At 58.7% G+C, this 21,076-nt stretch overlaps 2 protein-coding genes across 2 annotated transcripts in view; one reads left to right on the forward strand and one right to left on the reverse strand.

The window, feature by feature from the left end:
• Positions 1 to 833: 833 nt before the first annotated feature.
• KCNC3 (potassium voltage-gated channel subfamily C member 3) lies at positions 834 to 16,696 on the forward strand. Its single transcript, XM_037732848.1, is given in 6 exon segments — positions 834 to 1,706; positions 5,830 to 6,937; positions 9,455 to 9,646; positions 9,889 to 9,917; positions 9,919 to 10,015; positions 15,172 to 16,696. Coding segments are annotated over 6 exon segments (2,433 nt in total). The 5' UTR covers positions 834 to 836; the 3' UTR covers positions 15,309 to 16,696.
• Positions 16,697 to 19,890: 3,194 nt separating this feature from the next.
• MYH14 (myosin heavy chain 14) overlaps positions 19,891 to 21,076 on the reverse strand; it is a 117,532-nt gene continuing 116,346 nt past the window's right edge. The window contains exon 43 of the mRNA XM_017512533.2: positions 19,891 to 20,778. Within this exon, the coding sequence (XP_017368022.2) occupies positions 20,624 to 20,778 (155 nt within the window). The 3' untranslated portion in view covers positions 19,891 to 20,623. The remainder of the gene's footprint in view (positions 20,779 to 21,076) is intronic.

Consider the following 21,076-nt stretch of genomic DNA (forward strand, 5'->3'; position numbering starts at 1 on the left):
CCCGACTAACCAGGACCACCTTGCACCCTCAGCCCCGCCCCTCTTTACTGGCCCCTTCCTTTAGGCCTATCCAGACGCTCTCAGGTTTTCAGGCCTCTCTCAAGTCTGCACGCCTTCTGACCGAGTCTAAGTCTTTGTTCTCCTCCCCCGTCCCCTTTCAGTCCAGCCTGTTCCCCTTGCGCGGGAAAGTCCTGCGTCTCTAGTTCCCGCCCCAGAGCAGTCTCATCTACACTGTTACTACTTTCTGCGGCCCTGCCCCTTCCAAGCAATGCTCCTCCCCACCAGGTCCTGCCTAGCGGTGTTTTAGGTGGGGGCGGGCCATCTCTTTTTTTTCTCTCCACCCCTTCCTCAGTCCAATCAGGACGGCCGCTCTCATGGTGGCCCAGCCTCTCCACGCCAGTCGGGTTCCTTTAAATAACTTTGACTTGTCCCCACCTCCCTCTGCCCCACCCGCACTTTTTCAGCTCAATCAGGTCTCTCTCTCGTATCTAGTCCCGCCTTGCCCCTGCTCCCAGTGCCCCCGAACACAATTAGTAGTAACCGGTCCCGCCTCCTTTGACGCCACGCCCCGCCCCTCCGCCCTTTCTCTCTTGGAAAGAGCCAATCGCTGTGTCTCATTGGCGGCCCCGCCTCGTCCAGCTGGGTCGCGTTAGAGTCCCCGCCCCGTTCCTCCCGGCCACAGCCCCGCCCCACCTCCCCCAGCCCAATCAGTTGGAGTTGTCTCCCAGAAGCCACGCCCCCTCCACCTCGCTCCTCCTCCCACCCAATCCCGTCGGCCTCTCTCCCTGCGTCCCCGCCCCCTACGTCCCCGCCCCTCCTGCCCCGCCCACCGTTCAATGCTGAGCTCAGTCTGCGTCTCATCCTTCCGCGGGCGCCAGGGGGCCAGCAAGCAGCAGCCGGCGCCACCGCCGCAGCCGCCAGAGTCCCCGCCGCCGCCACCGCTGCCGCCGCAGCAGCAGCAGCCTGCGCAGCCCGGCCCCGCCGCGTCCCCGGCGGGCCCCCCGGCACCCCGCGGGCCCGGGGGCCGGCGCGCCGAGCCATGCCCCGGGCTGCCGGCGGCGGCCATGGGGCGGCACGGCGGCGGCGGTGGCGACAGCGGCAAGATCGTGATCAACGTGGGCGGCGTGCGCCATGAGACGTACCGCTCGACGCTGCGCACCCTGCCGGGGACGCGGCTGGCCGGCCTGACGGAGCCCGAGGCGGCGGCGCGCTTCGACTACGACCCGGGCGCCGACGAGTTCTTCTTCGACCGGCACCCGGGAGTCTTCGCCTACGTGCTCAACTACTACCGCACCGGCAAGCTGCACTGCCCGGCCGATGTGTGCGGGCCCCTGTTTGAGGAGGAGCTCGGCTTCTGGGGCATCGACGAGACCGACGTAGAGGCCTGCTGCTGGATGACCTACCGGCAGCACCGCGACGCCGAGGAGGCGCTCGACTCCTTCGAGGCGCCCGACCCCGCGGGCGCCGCCAACGCTGCCAACGCCGCGGGCGCCCACGACGGAGGCCTGGACGACGAGGCGGGCGCGGGCGGCGGCGGCCTGGACGGAGCGGGCGGCGAACTCAAGCGCCTCTGCTTCCAGGACGCGGGCGGCGGCGCCGGGGGGCCGCCAGGGGGCGCGGGCGGCGCGGGCGGCACGTGGTGGCGCCGCTGGCAGCCCCGCGTGTGGGCGCTCTTCGAGGACCCCTACTCGTCGCGGGCTGCCAGGGTGAGCGCGCTCTCGGGGCCCCCATCCACCCTACCCCCGTCTCTCCAGGCGCCCCTAGACTCCCAGGAGCGTACCAGCCCCACCCCTCTGGGTCTCTTTAGGCTTCTCAGTCTCCTAGAAGCTTCTTCCCCAATCCTGAGACTCCTGGGCTCCTCCGAACACACCCCCATCTCACAGTCATCCCCCAGATACTCCAAAGACCAATTTCCAACCTTCAGGCTCTTCCAGACCCCTCCAAACCTCACCCCGGCTCTCCAGGCCACCCTAGACCCTTAGACACGTCCTCCAGACCGTGAATCTCTCCGTGCTTCTCTGAATAACCCCACCCCCAACTTTCCTGGGCCCCTCTGAGACCCTCCCCAACCCTCACCTCTCCTGGGCCCCTCCAAACCTCTTCCTACTACTCTTGGCCACCGTCTAGCCCTCGGTTTCTTGGACCTTCCCCAAAACCTCAGAAGACATCTCTTCTCAGCCCTCAAAGTGTCCTAGGCCCTGTGAACACTGTCCCCCACTTTCCTCGCTTTCTCCCGACTCTCAGGGCCCCCTCTTCAACTCTCAGTCTCTCCCAGCATCTCCCTGATTCACCCCGTGGCCCCTCTCCCAGAACACCTCGCTGTCCAAGTTTGAATCTCCTGATTATTTTTTCCACCCCTCTTCTGCTCTCAAAGTCTCATCAAGCCCCCCCACCCTAACCTCATAGCCTTCTGACTCCTCTGAACCTCCACTTGCTCTTGCCTGGACATTTTCACCTCCCCCTCGCTGCAGCACTGAGTCTGCTGGAACCTCTGGGCCCCCTCTGTCTTCACTCTGTTCAACACTGCTCTTGCAACCTCCACGCCAACTCCCATCCCAAGGACTTTCCCCATAAAGCTCCAGACCTCCCCCAAGCCTTTCACACTCCTCCTCGGTGTCTCCAGAAGCATCCCATGCCCCCATCATATGCCTTTTCTCTCCAGAACCCTCATATGTCCTCCAGAATTGCTCTTCCTCTTCCATAGATCCTTACAGCTTCTCCCCTTCATCATTTTAACTGCACAGTTCACTCTCTACCCCTGCGACTCCCCCCACTCCAAAGCCCCCACAGCCTCTTTCCTAGCCTAAGTTACTTGCCTCCCTGCTCTAGAACTTTTTCTAACCTCAAACCCTGGGACACCCCTCAAGTCATCAGCCCAAAAACTTTCATCTCAGAATAGCTTCCAATTATTTCTCCGTTGCCTTGGTATTCCTTCCACCTGCCCTCTTCTTTTCTAGAACCCCCACTGTGCAAAACTCAGAACCCAGCCTCTCAGCCTGTCCCCCTCCATCAAAGTGAACTAAAGAGCCTTCTCTCTCTCCAAATTCCAGATTTTTCCCAAAGTTCTCTCCATCGCTCCCAGAAAACTCCTCAAGCATCCATAACTTCCTAGGCTAAATGACTACCCTCCCCCTGGGTTCTCTCCTGAACCTCTTCCTCCTACTAACTTCCTCCCTGTCCCGGAGACTCTGGAGAGAGAATGTGGTGGAAAAGAGAGGGGCAGTGCAAAATGGGGGCAATTGGAAATGGGGAAAATAAGAGCGATCCCAGGACCCACTCCTGGGCTCCTGGGGACCCAAACACCCAGGGGAGCAGGTCTTGGCTCCCTCCCCCCACCGTGCCGCGTCCTGAGCCGGGAAGGACGCGGAGCCGCAGTGCCGCATTCGCGCCGGGGGAGGGAGGGGGGCGCCTGAAACCACCGCATAAAGTTTGGTCCCCAGAAAGCGCTGAGTTGGCGAGATTTAGGGTTGGATAGGGGGAGGTGGAGAAGAGGAGGTGCGGAAGGGACATGGCCCTAGATGCCCACTCAAGACATTGAGAGGCTCCTTCCCCCATGGCCTGGGGCGCCCTTCTTTCCTGTGACCCCATTGAAGGATGCTGAGGTGAGAGGCGGGATGAAGGTAGAGTTCTTCGGTGATGATCAAGGTTCGGGACAGTTACGCAGGTCATTCATTTACTCTACAAATGTGTTTTGGGTGTTCATGGTGTGCCGAGCCCTTACCAGTCTCCCAGTGACATGGCTTGAGAGAGTTGGGAGCTGAGGCCAAAGCAAACTGGAGGGTCCGATCCTACAGCCCCCTGCCCCCGACCCCTTCCCCGTAATCACTCCTTTCCTTCTTATAGGGACTCCAAGCCCTCCTACCCCTTCTGCTTTTGAGCCACCTTGGGGTAAGGGGTTAAACCAGCCCGACGCCATCCAGCCTCTGCAGCTGCGCACTGCGGCGCGTGCCCACTTTTCCCTGTGCCCTGGGAGGGCAGGAGTTAATCAGACTTCTGGCCCGAGGCCTCCCGCCGGAAAGCAGCAACACTGCGGCTGCGCGTTGAATACTAGGCTCCGGCCCGGAAGGGGTTAAGAGGGCCCGGAGCCGCTGCGGCTGCGCACTGCGGCGGGGGAGCTGTCCGCGGTGCTGGCCGTCGTGCGCCCCGCCCCGCGGCCCGGCCGGCCCGCCCCCACTGCGGTGCCGCAGCAACACTGCTCGCCCAGCTCGGAGGGGGCGGGGAAGAACTAGGCATGCGCTCTGCGGAAGCCTCTGGCCTCTTAAACCACTGCAGAGAAGTGAAGGTGGGGGTGGGGGTAGGGGTGGGGGGAGTGCAGAGAGGACCTGCGCTGGCCCCCAGCTCACCCCAAGGTCCAGGGTCCTCTCTGGCCCTGAAACTCCCCAACCCCTACTTCCTAGCTCTGCACCTCAGTAAAGTCAAGCCCAGAGCCCACGCCCCAACCCCTGTGGAGGAAGGTGGGTGCACAGAGGGACACTGCTGACCTTTGGCCCACCACAAAGTCCAAGGTCCTCTGTGTGGTCCGACAGTGGCCTCTCTGTGCTCTGCACCTCTGATTAGATGCAGAGCTCCCCATGCCCTCCCCTCCTGCACTACTCATAGGATTAAATCCTTCTCTTTACTATAACACCTGTCTTCCTTCCCTCTCCAATGCACTCCTCTCCCCTCCCACCCCTCTGCGTATCTGATAAAGCCCACGACATTTCTAGGGGCCTGGTTCATTGCTTTCCTTCCCCAAGACCCTGACCCCACTCCCTCCTCTTCTAGGCCTTCATCAAAACCCCCATCACTGTGTGGCAGGACTCTGGTCATCCCCCATCTTGAAATGGCTCAGGGCCCTTCACCCTTCATCCTCTGCACCTTTGGCAAATGCCCAAACCTCTCTTTGGCCCTGGCTCTGCCCTCTCCCACAAAGTTCAGACCAGTGACTCTCCCTTCCGCTGCAGGGCCCTAAACCCTGCCTGACTCTCCTCTTCCCTTTTTGCAGGCTTTTAACCCTTCAACCCCTTCTCCCCTTAGGGGCCCTGACCCCCTGATCCCCTCTGTGGCACCACCCCTGCCCTGTGCTCTCTGGGTGAGGCCTTGACCTTACCCTCCAATTAACTGCTGTCTCCATACCCTAACAACAGCTCAGATCTTCTAACTGTGTTCCAGGCACTGCTCCAAGCTCTGTGTTTGGAGCCAAGTCCTTATGCTCATCTAATTTAACCCTCACAACAGTCCCACTAACAACTTCTGGTTCACAAAGCTCAATCTCTTTGCCCAATTTTGACAGGTTAAAAGCCAGATTCAAACCAGGCTCTCTGACTCTTAACCACCTCATGATTCTGCCTCCCTGCCCACCTTCTCCCTTTCCCCTGCACTCAACTCCAAGTTGAGCCCCAAAGCCTCTGGGACACACAGGGTGTGTGATCTTAGACCCCGTGGCTCCCATCCTACAGAACCTGTGGACCCTGCTGGGGAGCCCTGAAATAGGACACAGGAAACAGGAGGTTGGGGGGAGGTGGTCTAGGAAACAGCAAGGGGCCAGAAATGTTTCCAAGGAAAGAAGCTGCCCATCTGCTGTGTCTGCTGGGGCCAGCTCTTTCCCAACTGCCTCTGTTCCTTTCTCTTCCTTTTTGCTAGTTGTAGAGGGGAGATTCTATCTAGATCTAAAATCTCCAGATCTAGGTGGGATTCTGGAATTCATGGAGCCATAGGTGGGACACCTGGATTTTACCCAGAGTTTGGGCGCAGGAGGCTGGGGAGGGGGCATCGGAAGGGTCTTCTGGAGGTTATGGTCAACCTGATGCCTAGATCACCTCTCCCTCTCTCTCCTTTCCTGCCCTGCAGTATGTGGCCTTTGCCTCCCTCTTCTTCATCCTCATCTCCATCACCACCTTCTGCCTGGAAACCCATGAGGGCTTCATCCATATCAGCAACAAGACGGTGACCCAGGCCTCCCCGATCCCCGGGGCGCCGCCAGAGAACATCACCAACGTGGAGGTGGAGACGGAGCCATTCCTGACCTACGTGGAGGGAGTGTGCGTGGTCTGGTTCACCTTCGAGTTCCTCATGCGCATCACCTTCTGCCCAGACAAGGTGGAGTTTCTGAAAAGCAGCCTCAACATCATCGACTGTGTGGCCATCCTGCCCTTCTATCTTGAGGTGGGCCTCTCGGGCCTCAGCTCTAAGGCCGCCAAAGACGTGCTGGGCTTCCTGCGGGTGGTCCGCTTCGTCCGCATCCTGCGCATCTTCAAGCTGACCCGGCACTTCGTGGGGCTGCGTGTGCTGGGACACACGCTCCGTGCCAGCACCAACGAGTTTCTGCTGCTCATCATCTTCCTGGCCTTGGGGGTGCTCATCTTCGCCACCATGATTTACTACGCGGAGCGCATTGGCGCTGACCCCGATGACATCCTGGGCTCCAACCACACCTACTTCAAGAACATCCCCATTGGCTTCTGGTGGGCTGTGGTCACCATGACGACCCTGGGCTATGGAGACATGTACCCCAAGACGTGGTCGGGGATGCTGGTCGGGGCACTGTGTGCCCTGGCGGGGGTGCTGACCATCGCCATGCCCGTGCCCGTCATTGTCAACAACTTTGGCATGTACTATTCGCTGGCCATGGCCAAGCAGAAGCTGCCCAAGAAGAAGAACAAACATATCCCCCGCCCCCCGCAGCCGGGCTCACCCAACTACTGCAAGCCTGACCCACCCCCGCCACCCCCGCCCCACCCGAACCACGGCAGCGGGGGCATCAGCCCGCCGCCACCCATCACCCCGCCCTCCATGGGGGTGACTGTGGCCGGGGCCTACCCAGCGGGGCCCCACACGCACCCCGGGCTGCTCAGGGGGGGAGCGGGTGGGCTGGGGATCACGGGGCTGCCTCCTCTGCCGGCCCCTGGCGAGCCTTGCCCGTTGGCTCAGGAGGAGGTGATTGAGATCAACCGGGCAGGTGAGCCTGGGGGTCAGGGGTGGGGGGCACCGGTGGAGACCCGGGGAGGAGTGGGGAGGTAGCTGCCGAGGTTCAGGGAGCCTCGAGTGGTCAGCATTGAAGATACGAGGGAGCAAAAACCAATAGCAGGAGCTCAGGCCAAGAAGGAGGCACAGATAGTCACACAGAGACATAGGTTTCATGGGAAGGAGTTTTGGGGAGAAAGAGATTTGCAAGGTATTCAGAGGGGCCCACGAGGCAGAGGCAGCATCATCAGCTGTACAGTGAGAGGGACCCGGAGAAGGAGAGTGGGGCTCACAGAGAGACACAGAGAGGGTCTCGCACAAATCACAGGCAGGCCGGAGACAGAGCCCCAGGGACGGTGCGGAGCATTCAGCAGCAGCCCTTAGGGAAGAGAGGCTGAAGGAGATAGGGTCTGCAGAGATTGTCATGGAGACAAGAGAAAGAGATGGGATGCAGATTTTTGACGGGGGTGGGGGCCATCAGCGGCCCAGAGCTTGGGTTCTAATGACAGCGAGCCTGAGGTGGACAGACTTCAGAACAGAGATTCAGGCCAGGGCAGAGCCCCAGGGCAGAATGGAAACCAGGGCCTGGCCAGTGCGGGCAGCCTGGGAAGGTCCTGGAGAGAAGTCCAGAGAGGTGTTGCTCAGAGGAAGGGGGAGAGCGATGAGGGGAGAAGAAAGCTGCCTGAGCCTCTGTGTGTGTTCCTCCCCCTGGGAGAGTCTGTGCCTCAGAAGCAGTGGCCTGGGAGTCTGGGAGGAGGGAGAGGCTGGTGGCCCCCCTGCATCGCCCCGCCTTAAATAGGTCAAGAAAGGGAGCTGGGCCACCTGGCCCCCATCTTGCTCCCTCAGCCGCTGACCCAGTTTCACACCAATTAAAAATAGCTGGAGTCAGAGCCTAGGGGACCCTCACCTCCCATCTCTCACCTTCCCCATAGTGCCCTTCCCAGAGCCCAGCACTCCTCCCTCAACAGCCGCGTCCTAGCCCGCCACATCCTCCCCAGCCATCCCTCCACCTCCTACTCCTACCCGCCAAGTCCCCCAAAGTTCGCTCCAGCCAACCAGCCCGCAACATTGCCTGACCCTCTTCCCAGCACCCAACTTGCTTCATCCCCAACTGTCTCTTTTTTTTCCCTCCCCCACTCCACCCCAGAGACGGAGTCTCGCTGTCTTCTCCCAGGCTGGAGTGCAGTGGCACTATCTCGGCTCACTGCAGCCCCTGCCTCCCAGGTTCAGGCAGTCCTCCTGCCTCAGCCTCCCAAGTAGTTGGGACTACAGGTGCATGCCACCATGCCTGGCTAATTTTTGTATTTTTGGTAGAGACAGGGTTTTACCATGTCAGTCAGGCTGGTCTCGAACTCCCGAGCTCAAGTGATCCGCTGGCCTCAGTCTTCCAAAGCAGTAAGATTACACGCACGAGCCACCGCGTCTAGCACCTTTTTCCTTTTCTTTTTTTTCTTTTTTTTGGGGGACGGAGTTTCGCTCTTGTTACCCAGGCTGGAGTGCAATGGTGCGATCTCGGCTCACCGCAACCTCCGCCTCCCGGGTTCAGGCAATTCTCCTGCCTCAGCCTCCCGAGTAGCTGGGACTACAGGCACGCACCACCATGCCCTGCTAATTTTTTGTAGTTTTAGTAGAGACGGGGTTTCACCATGTTGACCAGGATGGTCTCGATCTCTTGACCTCGTGATCCACCCGCCTCGGCCTCCCAAAGTGCTGGGATTACAGGCTTGAGCCACCGCGCCCGGCCCTCCTTTTCTTTTCTTTATTTATTTATTTATTTTTAGACAGGGTCTCACTCTATCACCTAGGCTGGAGCTGTGGTGCCACATGACTCACTGCAGGCTGACCTCCCAGGTTGAAGCGATCCTCCTGCCTCAGTCTCCCGAGTAGCTGAGACTACAGGCATGCACCACTGTACCCGGCTAATTTTTCTACCTTTTGTAGAGATGGGATTTTTTTTTTTCTTTTTTTTCCTGTCAGCTTCATCAGGTTGAAATAGAGACGGGATTTTATGTTGCCAGAGCTGTTCTCGAACTCATGGCCTCAAGCAGTCCTCCCACTTCAGTCTCCCAAATTCCTGGGATTGCATGCATGAGCCACTGTGCCCAGCTCCAGATCATATCTTTAAACAGCACTGCACCCCAGTCCTGCTCTTCCTGGTACCCCACATCTGGTACCACCACCACCACGTCCCAGCTCTCAGTACCTCCCCGCGCCACCAGCCTCTGTCCACCTCCCTGTCTAGACCACCCTTCCCAACAACAATCGACCTTCCCAGCACTCAACACCCTCGCCTATGATGACCCCCCAGCTGTGCCCCCTTGATACCCTCTCCCAGCTGTGCCCCCCCCCGCCACTGTCCTGGCCACTCCTTATCACCCTGCCGCTGAAGCTCCACTGCCAGCGCCGAACATCCTCCCGCGCTCCCCGCATCAGCTCCTTGCAGACCATCTTGCCCCTCCACGTATTCACCGCATCTCACTCTCGCCTTTGTCTCTGACACCCTTGGGAGCAGATCCTCGCCCCAATGGGGATCCGGCAGCAGCTGCGCTTGCCCACGAGGACTGCCCAGCCATTGACCAGCCCGCCATGTCCCCAGAGGATAAGAGCCCCATCACGCCTGGAAGCCGTGGCCGCTACAGCCGGGACCGAGCCTGCTTCCTCCTCACCGACTATGCCCCTTCCCCTGATGGCTCCATCCGAAAAGGTGAGATGTCCCCCCACTGGCTCCCCGGGACCCTCCCTCTCTCTCCCCTGCCCAGAGGAGGGAGGAGAGGGTGATAGGGGAGGAGGCGCTGGACTTCCCTTCCCCCTTCCCTTGGCCCCAAACCGCCTCCCTCCCAGATCTTCCCCATACCCCCGCCCCAAGTTTCCTCACCACTGACCCTTCACCTGTCTTTATTCCATGTCCATTCCCCCGAACCCTCTGGCCTCTTCCCCCAACCCCAGCCACTGGTGCTCCCCCACTGCCCCCCCAAGACTGGCGTAAGCCAGGCCCCCCAAGCTTCTTGCCCGATCTCAACGCCAACGCCGCTGCCTGGATATCCCCCTAGTGGACGAACCCCCTCCCCCCGGGGTAAGTAGTCCCCCTCCTGTGATCCCCCCACTCCCAGACTCCCCACTCCTGCCTGACTAACCCCTCTGAGAACATGCAGCCCCACTGACCGAGACTCCGGCCCCATCATTGCAAACAGCTGTACCCACTTAACCTCCAGCTCTTGACACTGACCCCACACCCACCTACCCAGGACTCACCCTGCTCCTCACTAACCCCCGAACTAACCCAACCCTGCCTCCCACACTGCGCCTGCCCTCACGACTGACCCCATCCTCACCCCCATCAACATCTCTGTCTCCCTCCTTGGCCCTAGGGTTTTTAAAAATTCATTCAGGAAAGCAGGGGGCATGCCCAGAACACTTCTGGGTGCAGGATGGGAAGAGAAAGGTTCAGCCACCCGTCCATTGCCCCGTGAATTCAGCCAGTGCTTAGACAGCACCCACGTGCCCCAGGTGCTGGCCATGGGGAGTTCAACTGTGAACAAAATCCAGTACCCCAGGAGCTTCCACTTTGGAGCAGGAGGCAGACACGGACCTAGAAAGTCGTTTGAGGAGATACATGCTAAAACAGAGGGAGCACAGGCAGTAAGAGGAACCCTAGAAACTCCCAGGGGATGGGGGTGGGCATCAGGGAAGAGTCGATATCTGCAGTGGGACCCTAAGGTTGACCAGGAGTCCTGGCCACACGCAGAAGAAGTGATCCCATCCAGGAATGGTCAGAGGGAACTGCAGGACAGCACCTAGGAGACTAGACCCTGGAGGGAGAGGGATCCTCAGGTGAGATGAAGCCAGGACCAGGCCGAGAGGCTGCAGCCTTGTCTAGGGGGCTGGGGAGGAGGCAGGTGAGCTGGGAGGGGCAGCTCTGGGGTCTTGTGAGGATGGACGGGAGGTGGGAGGCTGGAAGTCAGGAGGCTGCAGAAGAGGCTGAGGCGACAGGTGGAAGCCTAAGCGGAGGCCAGGGATGTGGGGATGGAGAGGAAGGGATGAGGCAGAGAGAGTCGGGGGTCAGGGAAGAGGAGGGACAGGCCAGGGGCTGCTGGCCATGCAGAAGTGAGGGGGTGTTATTTAGTAGATGAATCATTCAGCAAACATCACTAAGTACTTATACCACATGCTAGGAATTTAACATATATTCTTTCATCCTCGTAACAACCTGAGCCAACTCCTAGCTTCTTTCATTCATGTATTCAATCCATTAATTCAGTTTTGGCAACTGATTCTTTTCCTTTTTTTGAGACAGAGCCTTGCTGTGTCACCCAGGCGGGAGTGCAAAGGCACAATCTCGGCTCACTGCAATGCAACCTCCACCTCCCGAGTTCAAGCGATGGAGTCTCGCTATGTTGGCCAGGTTGGTCTTGAACTCCTGTGCTCAAGCGATCCTCCTGCCTTGGCCTCCCAAAGTGCTAGGATTACAGGCATGAGCCACCACCCCTGGCCACAACTGATTCTTGAGAACATAATTCCAGGCACTGTAGATTTGGGATTAAACAAATCATGAATCTGCCATTATGGTTTACAATCTAGAGCAGGGATCAGCAGACTAACTCCAGTCTGAGGACCTGATCTTTCAGCTGTCTGTTTTTGTAAATAAAGCTTTACTGGAACACAACCATGCTGAGCCACAACAGCAGAGTGGAATAATTGGGACAGAGACTATATAACCCCCATAGCCAAAGAGATTTACTATCTGGCCTTTTACAGGAAAAGTTTCCAGTCTCTCATAGGAGGAAGCAGAAAATAAGCAATTGAGGCTGGGTGCAGTGGCTCATGCCTGTAATCTCAGCACTTTAGGAGGCAGAGGTGGGCAGATCACTTGAGGTCAGGAGTTCGAGACCAGCCTGGCCAACATGGTGAAAACCCATCGCTACTAAAAATACAAAAATTAGCCGGGCGTGGTGGTGGGCACCTGTAGTCCCAGCTACTCAGGAGGCTGAAGCGGGAGAATCGCTTGAACCCAGGAGGCAGAAGAAGTTGCAGTGAGCTGAGATTGTGCCACTGCACACTAGCCTGGGCGACAGACAGTGAGAGTCCCCTAAAAAAAAAAGAAAAGAAAAAGGATGGAAGGGCAAAAGCAATTAAGATAAAGGTAAAAGAACAAGATTATTAGTCTGGCCACTTCAGTTAAAGAGGTCTGGCTGGGCACAGTGGCTGCCACCTATAACTCCAGCACTTTGGGAGGCCAAATTGGGAGTAACCTAGGAATTTGAGACCAGCCTGGGCAACTTAGCAATACCTATTTCCTAAAAAAACAAATAACAACAAAAAAACTTAGATGTGGTGGTGCATGCCTGTAGACCCAGCTATTTGGGAGGCTGAGGTGAAGGACTGTCTGAGCGCAGGGATTTGAGAGGCTGCACTGAGCCATGATTGTGCCACGGTGCTCTAGCCTGGGGGGACAGAGTGGGACCCTGCCTCTGGGGAAAGAAAGAAGTTCTGCCAAGGACTTTTTGAGGAGGTGACACAGAACCTCAAGGGTGAAAAGGGCCAGGCAGGCGGATAGGCCCTGAGCTGCCTGGGGTGAGGGGAAGAGCGTGGCTTGTTAAAGGGACAGCAAGGAGCTCAGTGAGGCTGATCCCAGTGGCCAAGGGGAGAGGGCTGCCGAAGTTGGGGAGAAAGATCAGGATGGGTTCTGTGGCCATAGTCAGGAGGCAGGACTTTATTTTAAATGTGAATGGAAGCCACATGAAGGTTTGTGGTCCACGCTTTCATTCAACAACCAGCTGTGGAATCGTTTCTAGAAATGCAGATGCATCCTCAAGAACGCCTGCCCACAGCCTAGGGAGATGCCCTGGGGGAACTTGGGGAGCTTCCAGGGATGGCATCATCTAAAGCCCTGTGTTTCACCGCAGTTCAGGGAGGGCCATGGCCAACCCACCACCCCAGGCCACAGAGCACGCTGGGCGAGAGCCCGGCTTCCCACTCCTAGTCCAGAGCGGGGACTGTCTGGCTCCTCTTGCTTCCATCCCCGCCACCTCTCCTTTTTACAGCCCCCCCATTGTCCATTTCCATCTCATCCCCTCACTCCCCTGCCTGCTCCTATCTAACCCCTCCCTGCTTGCACCCACTCCCAGTCCTTTACCTTCCTCTGTTCCCCACCCCCAGGTCTGGGAGGGCCCCTGTGGGATTGAGGGGAAGAGGGCGTGGGGAGGGTGTGGGCCTACGAGTGAGGGAGGATTGGGGTTGGGGTGGTTGGGTGGGGGAGGTCCCTGCTTCTCTTGCCTATGATGCCAGAATCCATTCATTGAACTCAAATCATGGCTGGAGCTGATGGGGTCGGCTGAAGCGTCTCCTCCTGTGCCCTGGGTCCTTCCCCCTCCATCTGTCCCCAAGCCTCTTCCTTGCTCTTCCACAACCCCCGCTCCCACAAGACCCCTTTGGCCTATTCCCCCCATGCTCCATCCCCCAAGAGTCTCTCCCACTGCGACCTTCCCTTCCCAATGGTTTTGTTTTTGAGATGGGGTCTTGCTCTGTCGCCCCGGCTGGAGTGCAGTGGCTCGATCTCGGCTCACTGCGGCCTCTGCCTCCTGGGTTCGAGCGATTCTCCTGCCTTCGCCTCCTGAATGGCTGGAATTACACGTGCTCGCCACCATGCCCTGCTAATTTTTGTATTTTTAGTAGGGACGGGGGTTTTGCCATCTTGGCCAGACTGGTCTCAAACTCCTGGATTCAGGTGCTCCCCCTGCCTCAGCCTCCCAGAGTGCTGGGATTACAGGTGTGAGCCGCCACGCTGTCTTCTTCCCTCTCTATTGTCCACTATGGTCCTCCCAAGACCCTCCTTACCTCTAAGCCTGTCGTCCACCCATGCTCCTCCCTCCTACATCTGCACTCACCTGATCACTGGCTCCCACTCCTCCCTCCCCCCCCACACTCTCTCCCCTCTCCCTCCCCTAGCCACCCCGGAAGCTCCCTCCATATTTGATGTCTCAGCCGCCCCCCATTTCACTGCTCCCCTTCCCTGGAAAACACCTGAGAGGAGGAATAGATGCCGGGAGTTTCTCCATCCCCCCAACAGTGAGGCTGTGTTGGGGGGTTTCCCCTGACCATCCTCCCTCCCCGCCATGACTCTGTGTATTTCTGTCCCCAGCTCTTGTCACCGCCTGAGACCTCGCGAGACCCTCGGTCCCCCCCTGCCCCTTCCCCCCAGGTTAGCAATTGGGAATGGCTGGGTGGGGGTGTTCCCAAGACCCTGGGCTTCAAATCTCCCCGCAAGCCCTCTCTCCTACGGTCAAGACACCTTGGTCCAGACAGTTCCCTTAGCGTGGCCTGGAAAAGCCACAAAACTCCCTGTGGGGGCTGCAGAACCGTGCTAGCAGCCCTGAGCTTTGTAGAAAACACACACACTGCTGCTGGATCTTGAGTCCCATTAGCTATAAGATGCCGTGAGAGCCTTCCGCACCCATCAGAAGCTTAGAGCCTTCTTGGACCCTTTAAAGTGGTCTCTCTCCCCAGACCTCCCCCGTCCTCCCCCCCCTCACCCCCCCCTTAGAATCTTTCGGAGGAGCCTCCTTCTCCCTACCCCCCACTGCTCTTGGAGTTCTCCTCTGATTCCCCAAGGGCACTGCCAGCTTCACTCCACTCAGCCCCTCGCAGACCCCACCCCCTGCCTGCCCTCTTTCCCTAAAACTAGGTCAGCCCCCAGCCCCGCCTCGGTCACACCGTTCCCTGCCCTCTCTGCTGGCTGCTCCCACGTGCATTCCACGCAGCCCCTCCCCACGCCCCTGCCGCCCACCATCCCGCCGTGCTGCCCCCCACCTTTTGCCTCAGTTGAGGGGACCAATGGAGAAGGGAAGGGGGGCGGACTGCGGTGGGGTTGGGGCGGGGGAGGCTCGGTGGGCACCAACCTGCCTCCTAATCCAGAGTCTCTCCCCCTCCCCGATGTCTCCACCTTTCTCGTCGATGTTGACTGACTCCCCGATTTGTTCACTTTCTCTCTCCATCTCCTTGGTCCACCTCTGTCCATCTTTGTCTCTTGTCATCTGTCCTCTCTTGTCTCTGTCTGCCTGTCTCTCTGTCTCTTACCTTCTCTCTCTTGCCTTGTCTCTGGGTCTCTCTTGTCCTCTCCATCCATTTCTCTGTCTGTCTCTTTCTCCCTGCCTTGGGTCTCTCTGTTGGACCCTTCCCTGCACCCCCATCTTTGTGCGTCCCCCCTGTTCCTCACACCTCCCCACCCCCCAGGTTACGAGAAATCCCGCAGCCTGAGCAGCATCGCGGGCCTGAGCGGGGTGTCCCTACGTCTTGCGCCCCTTGCCACCCCCCCTGGCTCTCCCCGGGCCGCCCGCCGCGCGCCCCCGACCCTGCCCTCCATCCTCTAGCGCTCCCCTCCCCCCTGTGGGGGGACTCGGGGGTGACCGGGAAGAAGGTCAAAGGAGCTGGGGGTGGGGGGTGGGGAAAAGGGTTTTTTAAAAAAAATCAAAAAGTCATTAATAATATGCAACCGAGATGACGATGCCAGCAGACACCCCCGGGCCCCTCACCCCCAACCTGGGCCCCACCAGGATGGAGAGAGGGGCCACAGCCTGTCCCCCCGACTCTTCCCCCCAAAAAAAAGCCTTCTCAGGTCTCCATGAGCCATAGGACATACCCCTCCCATCAACTTGTGTAAATAGGTCCAAATTAAGCCAGTTACATCTTGGGGCACCTCCCCCACACACTGCATGCCTTCCCTAACCTGGAGCCCCCCACTCCAAGTCCACCTCAGCAATAAGCCGCCAGGGGCTGCATGTGTGGGTTTGAGGGGCAGGCACTCTGGGAAGGGGGCTGGCACCTCCCAGGGGTGGGGCTGGCCTTTCAGGTCTCCAGCCTTCCATCCTTCACCCCAGGAGGACCACCAACCCTGTGTGTTAATTAGGGGAAAACAAACCAAAAACTAGAAGCAACAGAGGGGAAGGAGGAACAGTTACCCAAGCCCCAAATCGGAGTTGAGCTCAGATGCGGGAGGCGGGGCAGGCTTCGGACCTGCTCCCTCAGCCTTTAGGAGGATTCCTCTGGTGAATTTCACCCTCTCATCTGCCCCTTCCCCCCAGGACCTGCTCGCCTCTATTCTTGCTGCATGGACTCAGACCTCCTATCCCAGGATTCCTGGGATGATCTGGCCCTAGCACACGAAATTCCTCAACTATCCCCCTCCATTCCCAGGACATGAGACCTGCACCCAGAATTCTGAGACTGACCCTGGCACCCCACATTCCCCAATCCCCACACGCTCCTGCAACTTAACCTCTGCACACAGAGGCTCCCCGAATCGCCCTCCCCCCACACTCCCGCCACCCCAAACACCCTCACCAAATTCCCTGAGCTGCATCCCAGCACTTCTCAAACCTCCAAGACTTGACCCAGCTCTTTTCAGCTCAAATTCAGCCTTTGGGATGCTCCAAAATCTTCCCACAACTGACATTTCCTGGACACCCCCAAATCCTCAGGCCTGCCCCCCCATCCCCAAAGCCCTAACAGACTTGTCCAGCCCAGGTTCCCTGGACGCTAGAACTTCCAAGACAGGCCAGCCTGTCTGCAATTCCAGGGAACCAGACCCTCCCCAGGCACCCTCTTCGTCCTACGCCTGACCCTGAGTCCCTTCCCTGAGACGGTGCCCCAAAGGTACCTTCTTCACGGACGCCAGTGTTTCCCAGAGGGTCGTGTTTGTACCCTTGGTGGTGTGCTAACGTTTTAGGCAGTTCAAGGACAAACACTTGTTTGAAAAGTTTGTTTCTAATGTGCACATTTTGTACAGAAGCCGGTAAGTGCAGGCATCGCTGCCTGGCTCGAACACGGTTTATTTAGGTTAAGAGTGTTTCCATTTAAAGTAGTGCACAAATGATCACCGAGGCTGTTCCCCAAGGGAAAGACACTGAAATATCAGAAGACTGGGAACCGACAACATACCCAACTCGGCTGGGATCCCAGCCCGCGTTCCCCATTGGTCCTCGCCGCGTCGCGCTCGCGGGTGGAAAACCATTTCCCACCTCCCATCCTGGCTCAAGGATGCGCTACCTCCCCCAAGCCCAGAGACCACGCCGGTCCCAGACTCCTTAGCGGATCTCCTTTTTGGAGCCAGGGGCCCATGGAATTAGCAACCTCCCTCCCTCTGCTCCCACGGCCTCAGGAACCCCCCACCCGAGGGTGGATGGGGGGCGTCACTGAGCACGATTCTCGATGCAACGATTCCTATGCAAGGGGCATTTTGAGTCCCCCCCATCCTTCCCTCGGACCCTAAACCCTGGTGAATCAGGGGTGAGGGGTGGGGCGGGTTTTGGTGGGGGCGGGGCAAAGGGCTAGGGGCTCCAGACACCAGGGTACGGGGTGGGGAGTGATTATATTGCCAAAGGGTTCAACTTCTTTAACAAGCCCCCTCCCCCGTTTCCCCTGACCTTCATGAAAGCCGAAGGGGGCGGGGAAAGGGGGTGAGGGTCTTTTCCAAAGGGTACTGACCTCTTCCCAGCGTCTCCCCCTGCTCGCCAATCCGCCACACGTACCCAGCTTTTTAGTTCAGCTTTTCGAAATAACCACAATCATGATAAACTACGAAACGTGATTCTCCTCCCCTCCCACCCCATCCCCCAAGACAACAGTGTGGGATTCGGGGAGGGAGAACGAGCGAGCTAAAGGGACTGTTTCCAAGTCCTGCTCCCCCTTTTCCCCCCGGCCGCCAGGGTGCCTGCACTTACACGCATGCGCTGCATGACGCGCCCCCCACACGCATGTCGCACCCCTCCTGCGCTCCGGGAACGCACGGACACGGGCCAGGGGGCGGGGCGATTGGGGAGGAATGAATGGCGGGGGGTCTTCCTGAGCTCCGAGCTCCGCGGCTCACCCTCCCCAACACACACACACAGCAATAAGTTTCTCTCACTCAAATGTGGGCGGGGCGGGCCCAGCCTGTCGCTGGGTGGGGGGGAGTGGCGAGGGGGCGCTCTCAGGGATGGGGGCGGGGTTTGGAGTCAGTGTGGGGAGGGGAGGTCTGCAAAACGTCCAACTTTGGTGCTAATGGCGGGTCTTCTCAGCCCACCTGCAGGGCAGGGAGGAAGGGGTCGGCACGGCCCCTTCCCCAAGCCTCCCCCACGCCCACCCTGGGTGCATGAACCGCCCAATGCAGAAGCTGCCGCATGTCACCCCCGTCTCCCCAAAGAAAAAGTGTCATGCCCCCTTCCCACCCACCCTCACTCCCCGCCAAAATAAAAGTTCCTTTTCATTTAAAAATTGCCTCCCGTGTGCCTGCTGGGAAAGTGTCCTGATTGCTGCTGGGGCGCACAGAGGGATTGGGACTTGAGAGTGGTGCCCTATTGCTGGGCACGGTGGCTCAGGCCAGTAATCCCAGCATTTTGGGAGGCCAAGGATGCAGGAAGATTGCTTGAGGCCAGGAGTTCAAGACCAGCCTGGGCAACAGAGACAGACCCTGTCTTTACAAAAAATAAGATAAAATTAGCCAGGTGTGGTGGCATCTGTAGTCCCGGGTACTCAGGAGGCTGAGGTGAGAGAATCGCTTGAGCCCGGGAGGTTGAGGCTGTCGTGAACCATGACTGTGCCACTGCACTCCAGCCTGGGTGACAGAGTGAGACCCTATCTCAGTTTTTTTAAAAAAGGGGAGGATGGGCTTTGATGGTCCTGATATCCTCTCAATGACTTGCACCTTATTTAGGGCAAGCACCTGCTTCAGTTTCCCTGATGGTAAAAATGGAGATCAACACCTCTAACTGAAAAGTCACTGAGGGCTGGGCATGGTGGCTCAAGCCTGTAATCCCAGCACTCTGGGAGACTGAGGAGGTTGGATCGCCTGAGGTCAGGAGTTCGAGACCAACCTGGCCAACACGGTGAAACCCTGACTCCACTAAAAATACAGAAATTAGCTGGACGAGGTGGCAGGTGCCTGTAATCCCAGCTATTTGGGAGGCTGAGGCAGGATAATCACCTGAATCCAGGAAGCAGAGTTTGCAGTGAGCCGAGATGGTGCCACTGCACTCCAGCCCGGGGACAGAGTGAGACTCCATCTCAAAAAAAAAAAAAAAAAGTCGCTGAGGACTCAGTCTGAGTAACATGAGCCCCTACACGAGGGTGTCTAGTTCCGGGGGGAGGGGGGCGGGATAGACCTGGGTCCCCAGGGTGGGGTCAGGGGCTGAGGGCTCAGGCTCCATATGTGCTGACTCTGAGGCCAGACTGTCCAGGTTCAAACTGTTTCAACTTCTTAGTAGCTGTGTGTCCCTGGGCAAGTTATTCAGCCTCTCTGAGCCTGTTCCCACCACTCTTAAAGAGTGGGAGGGGCGTCACTTAGTCATTCAGCGAATATTGAACGAACGCCTGCTGCGTGACAGGCACTGTTCTAGGCACGCGTGCAGTGAAATCTCTACCTGCAGCGCCGTGCTAAGGGTCACGACAAACGTGGCATGCTCAACACGGCACCCAGCACAAACAACCATGGCTGTCCTTTTGTTTGGTTTTGCTTTTGAAACAGGATCTCACTCACCCCCATGCTACCGTGCGGTGGTGCAATCATAGCTCACGGCAGCCTCCACTCCTGGGCTCAGGTGATCCTCCCACTTCAGCCTCCCAAAGCACCGGGATCGCAGGTGTGAGCCACTGCAGCAAGCCTGTCACTTATTCTGCAAACACTTGAGAGCTGGCCCAAGTTCAACAGTGCTTCTGGCAGTCCCTGGGGCGTGGCGTGTGGGATGCTGCGCTCGGACTGTTCCCTCATCTGTCCAGTGGAGGGAATGTTTCCATTGTACACCAGGGTGAGGAGGAAAGGAGTTAGGAAGTGCCTGGTCCACAGGAGGCCCCTGTCCACCCATGCACTGTGATTGAAACCCGCAGGCTGCCTGACCTGCTGCCCCAGCGCTCTGAAGCAGCGCGTGCCCATCTTGCCCATCAGAGGCCCCCTGCAGGAACACACAGCCACACAGATGGTCCAGTCCGCGGCTGGAGTTTATTTCTGCCAGAGCCTGGAGGCTGGGAGGGTAAAGGACACTCCTTCAGCCCCGGAGGGAAGCCCCAAACCGTCAGAGCAACCAGAAGGGAGGGCAGAGCATGGGCAGCAGCAGAAGTGAGAGGGGTCCCCTCGTCCTGCCCCTTTGTGAGGGTTTGGCTGGTGGAGGCCTGGGGCTTCTGACACTCAGGAGTTCAGGGGTGGAGGCAGAAATGGGGGAAGGAGAGCGGCTACACAGAGAGAAGTGAGAGCGGGACTCCTAGTAAGATGCGCAGAGAGACCCTCAGAGAGGCCAAGAAAGATGGTGAGAGAGGAGGGAGGGAGAGGGAGAGAGAGAAGCGGAGGGAACAGGGAGCACTGGCTGAGGCGGTGGGGGAGCCGTCTGGCTCCCTTCCTAACACCTATAGATCAATAACGAGGGAAGAAAGGTGGACAGGGAGCTGATGGGAACCAGCTTGCCAACTGCGCCGTCTCCTCCCAAGCAAGAGAGCTCCAGTCCTTGCCACCCCGCCTGCCCCGCTCCTCTGTGTTTAGGGGTCATCCTTTGATAGAGGTTGCAGGGGGTCCCAGGTGGGGGTGACAAATGCCAGAGTGTGGCACTGTTTCCAAAGGACAGGAAGACAAAGGGCAGGGTTCCTGGGACAGGGGCCCGTGGAGGCCAGGGAGGAAGGGGGCTGTGCCCCATCTGTTAGTGCATCTGGGGACAGGGTAGGGTCACTGGGGGTGGGCGGATGGGGACCCCTCCGGCTCCGGGGACGGCCCAGACCCAGGCTCTGCTTCCTCCGCCTCCTCGTCGGATGCCACGCCCTCCTCTAGTCGGAAGACCTGCCGCACCGTGCGGGTGGTGAAGGTGAGGGGGCCGCGTCTGTGGAGGGGAGAGACCGGGACAGAGATGAAATGAGAGGAGAGAGAGAGAACAAAATGAGGGGAAGACAGAGGTGAGGTCGGGAGAAATGGAGGGAGACGGGCAGACGCGATGGGGGCAGAGAGATGAGGGACACAGAGGGAGGAGGGATGGACAGAAAGATGGTGGTGCGTGCTGGGAAAGGAGGCACACAGGTGAGACAGGGAGAAGGGTGTGGGAAGAAGGAAGTTCCCTGGATGTGGCTATCCCCAGCACAGCCCCTGTTCCCACAGCCCCACTCTCCGTGGATCCCGTTTCCCGTC

The sequence above is a fragment of the Cebus imitator genome, unplaced genomic scaffold, assembly GCF_001604975.1.
Source record: "Cebus imitator isolate Cc_AM_T3 unplaced genomic scaffold, Cebus_imitator-1.0 Scaffold473, whole genome shotgun sequence".
In the NCBI taxonomy this organism is placed as follows: Eukaryota; Metazoa; Chordata; class Mammalia; order Primates; family Cebidae; genus Cebus; species Cebus imitator.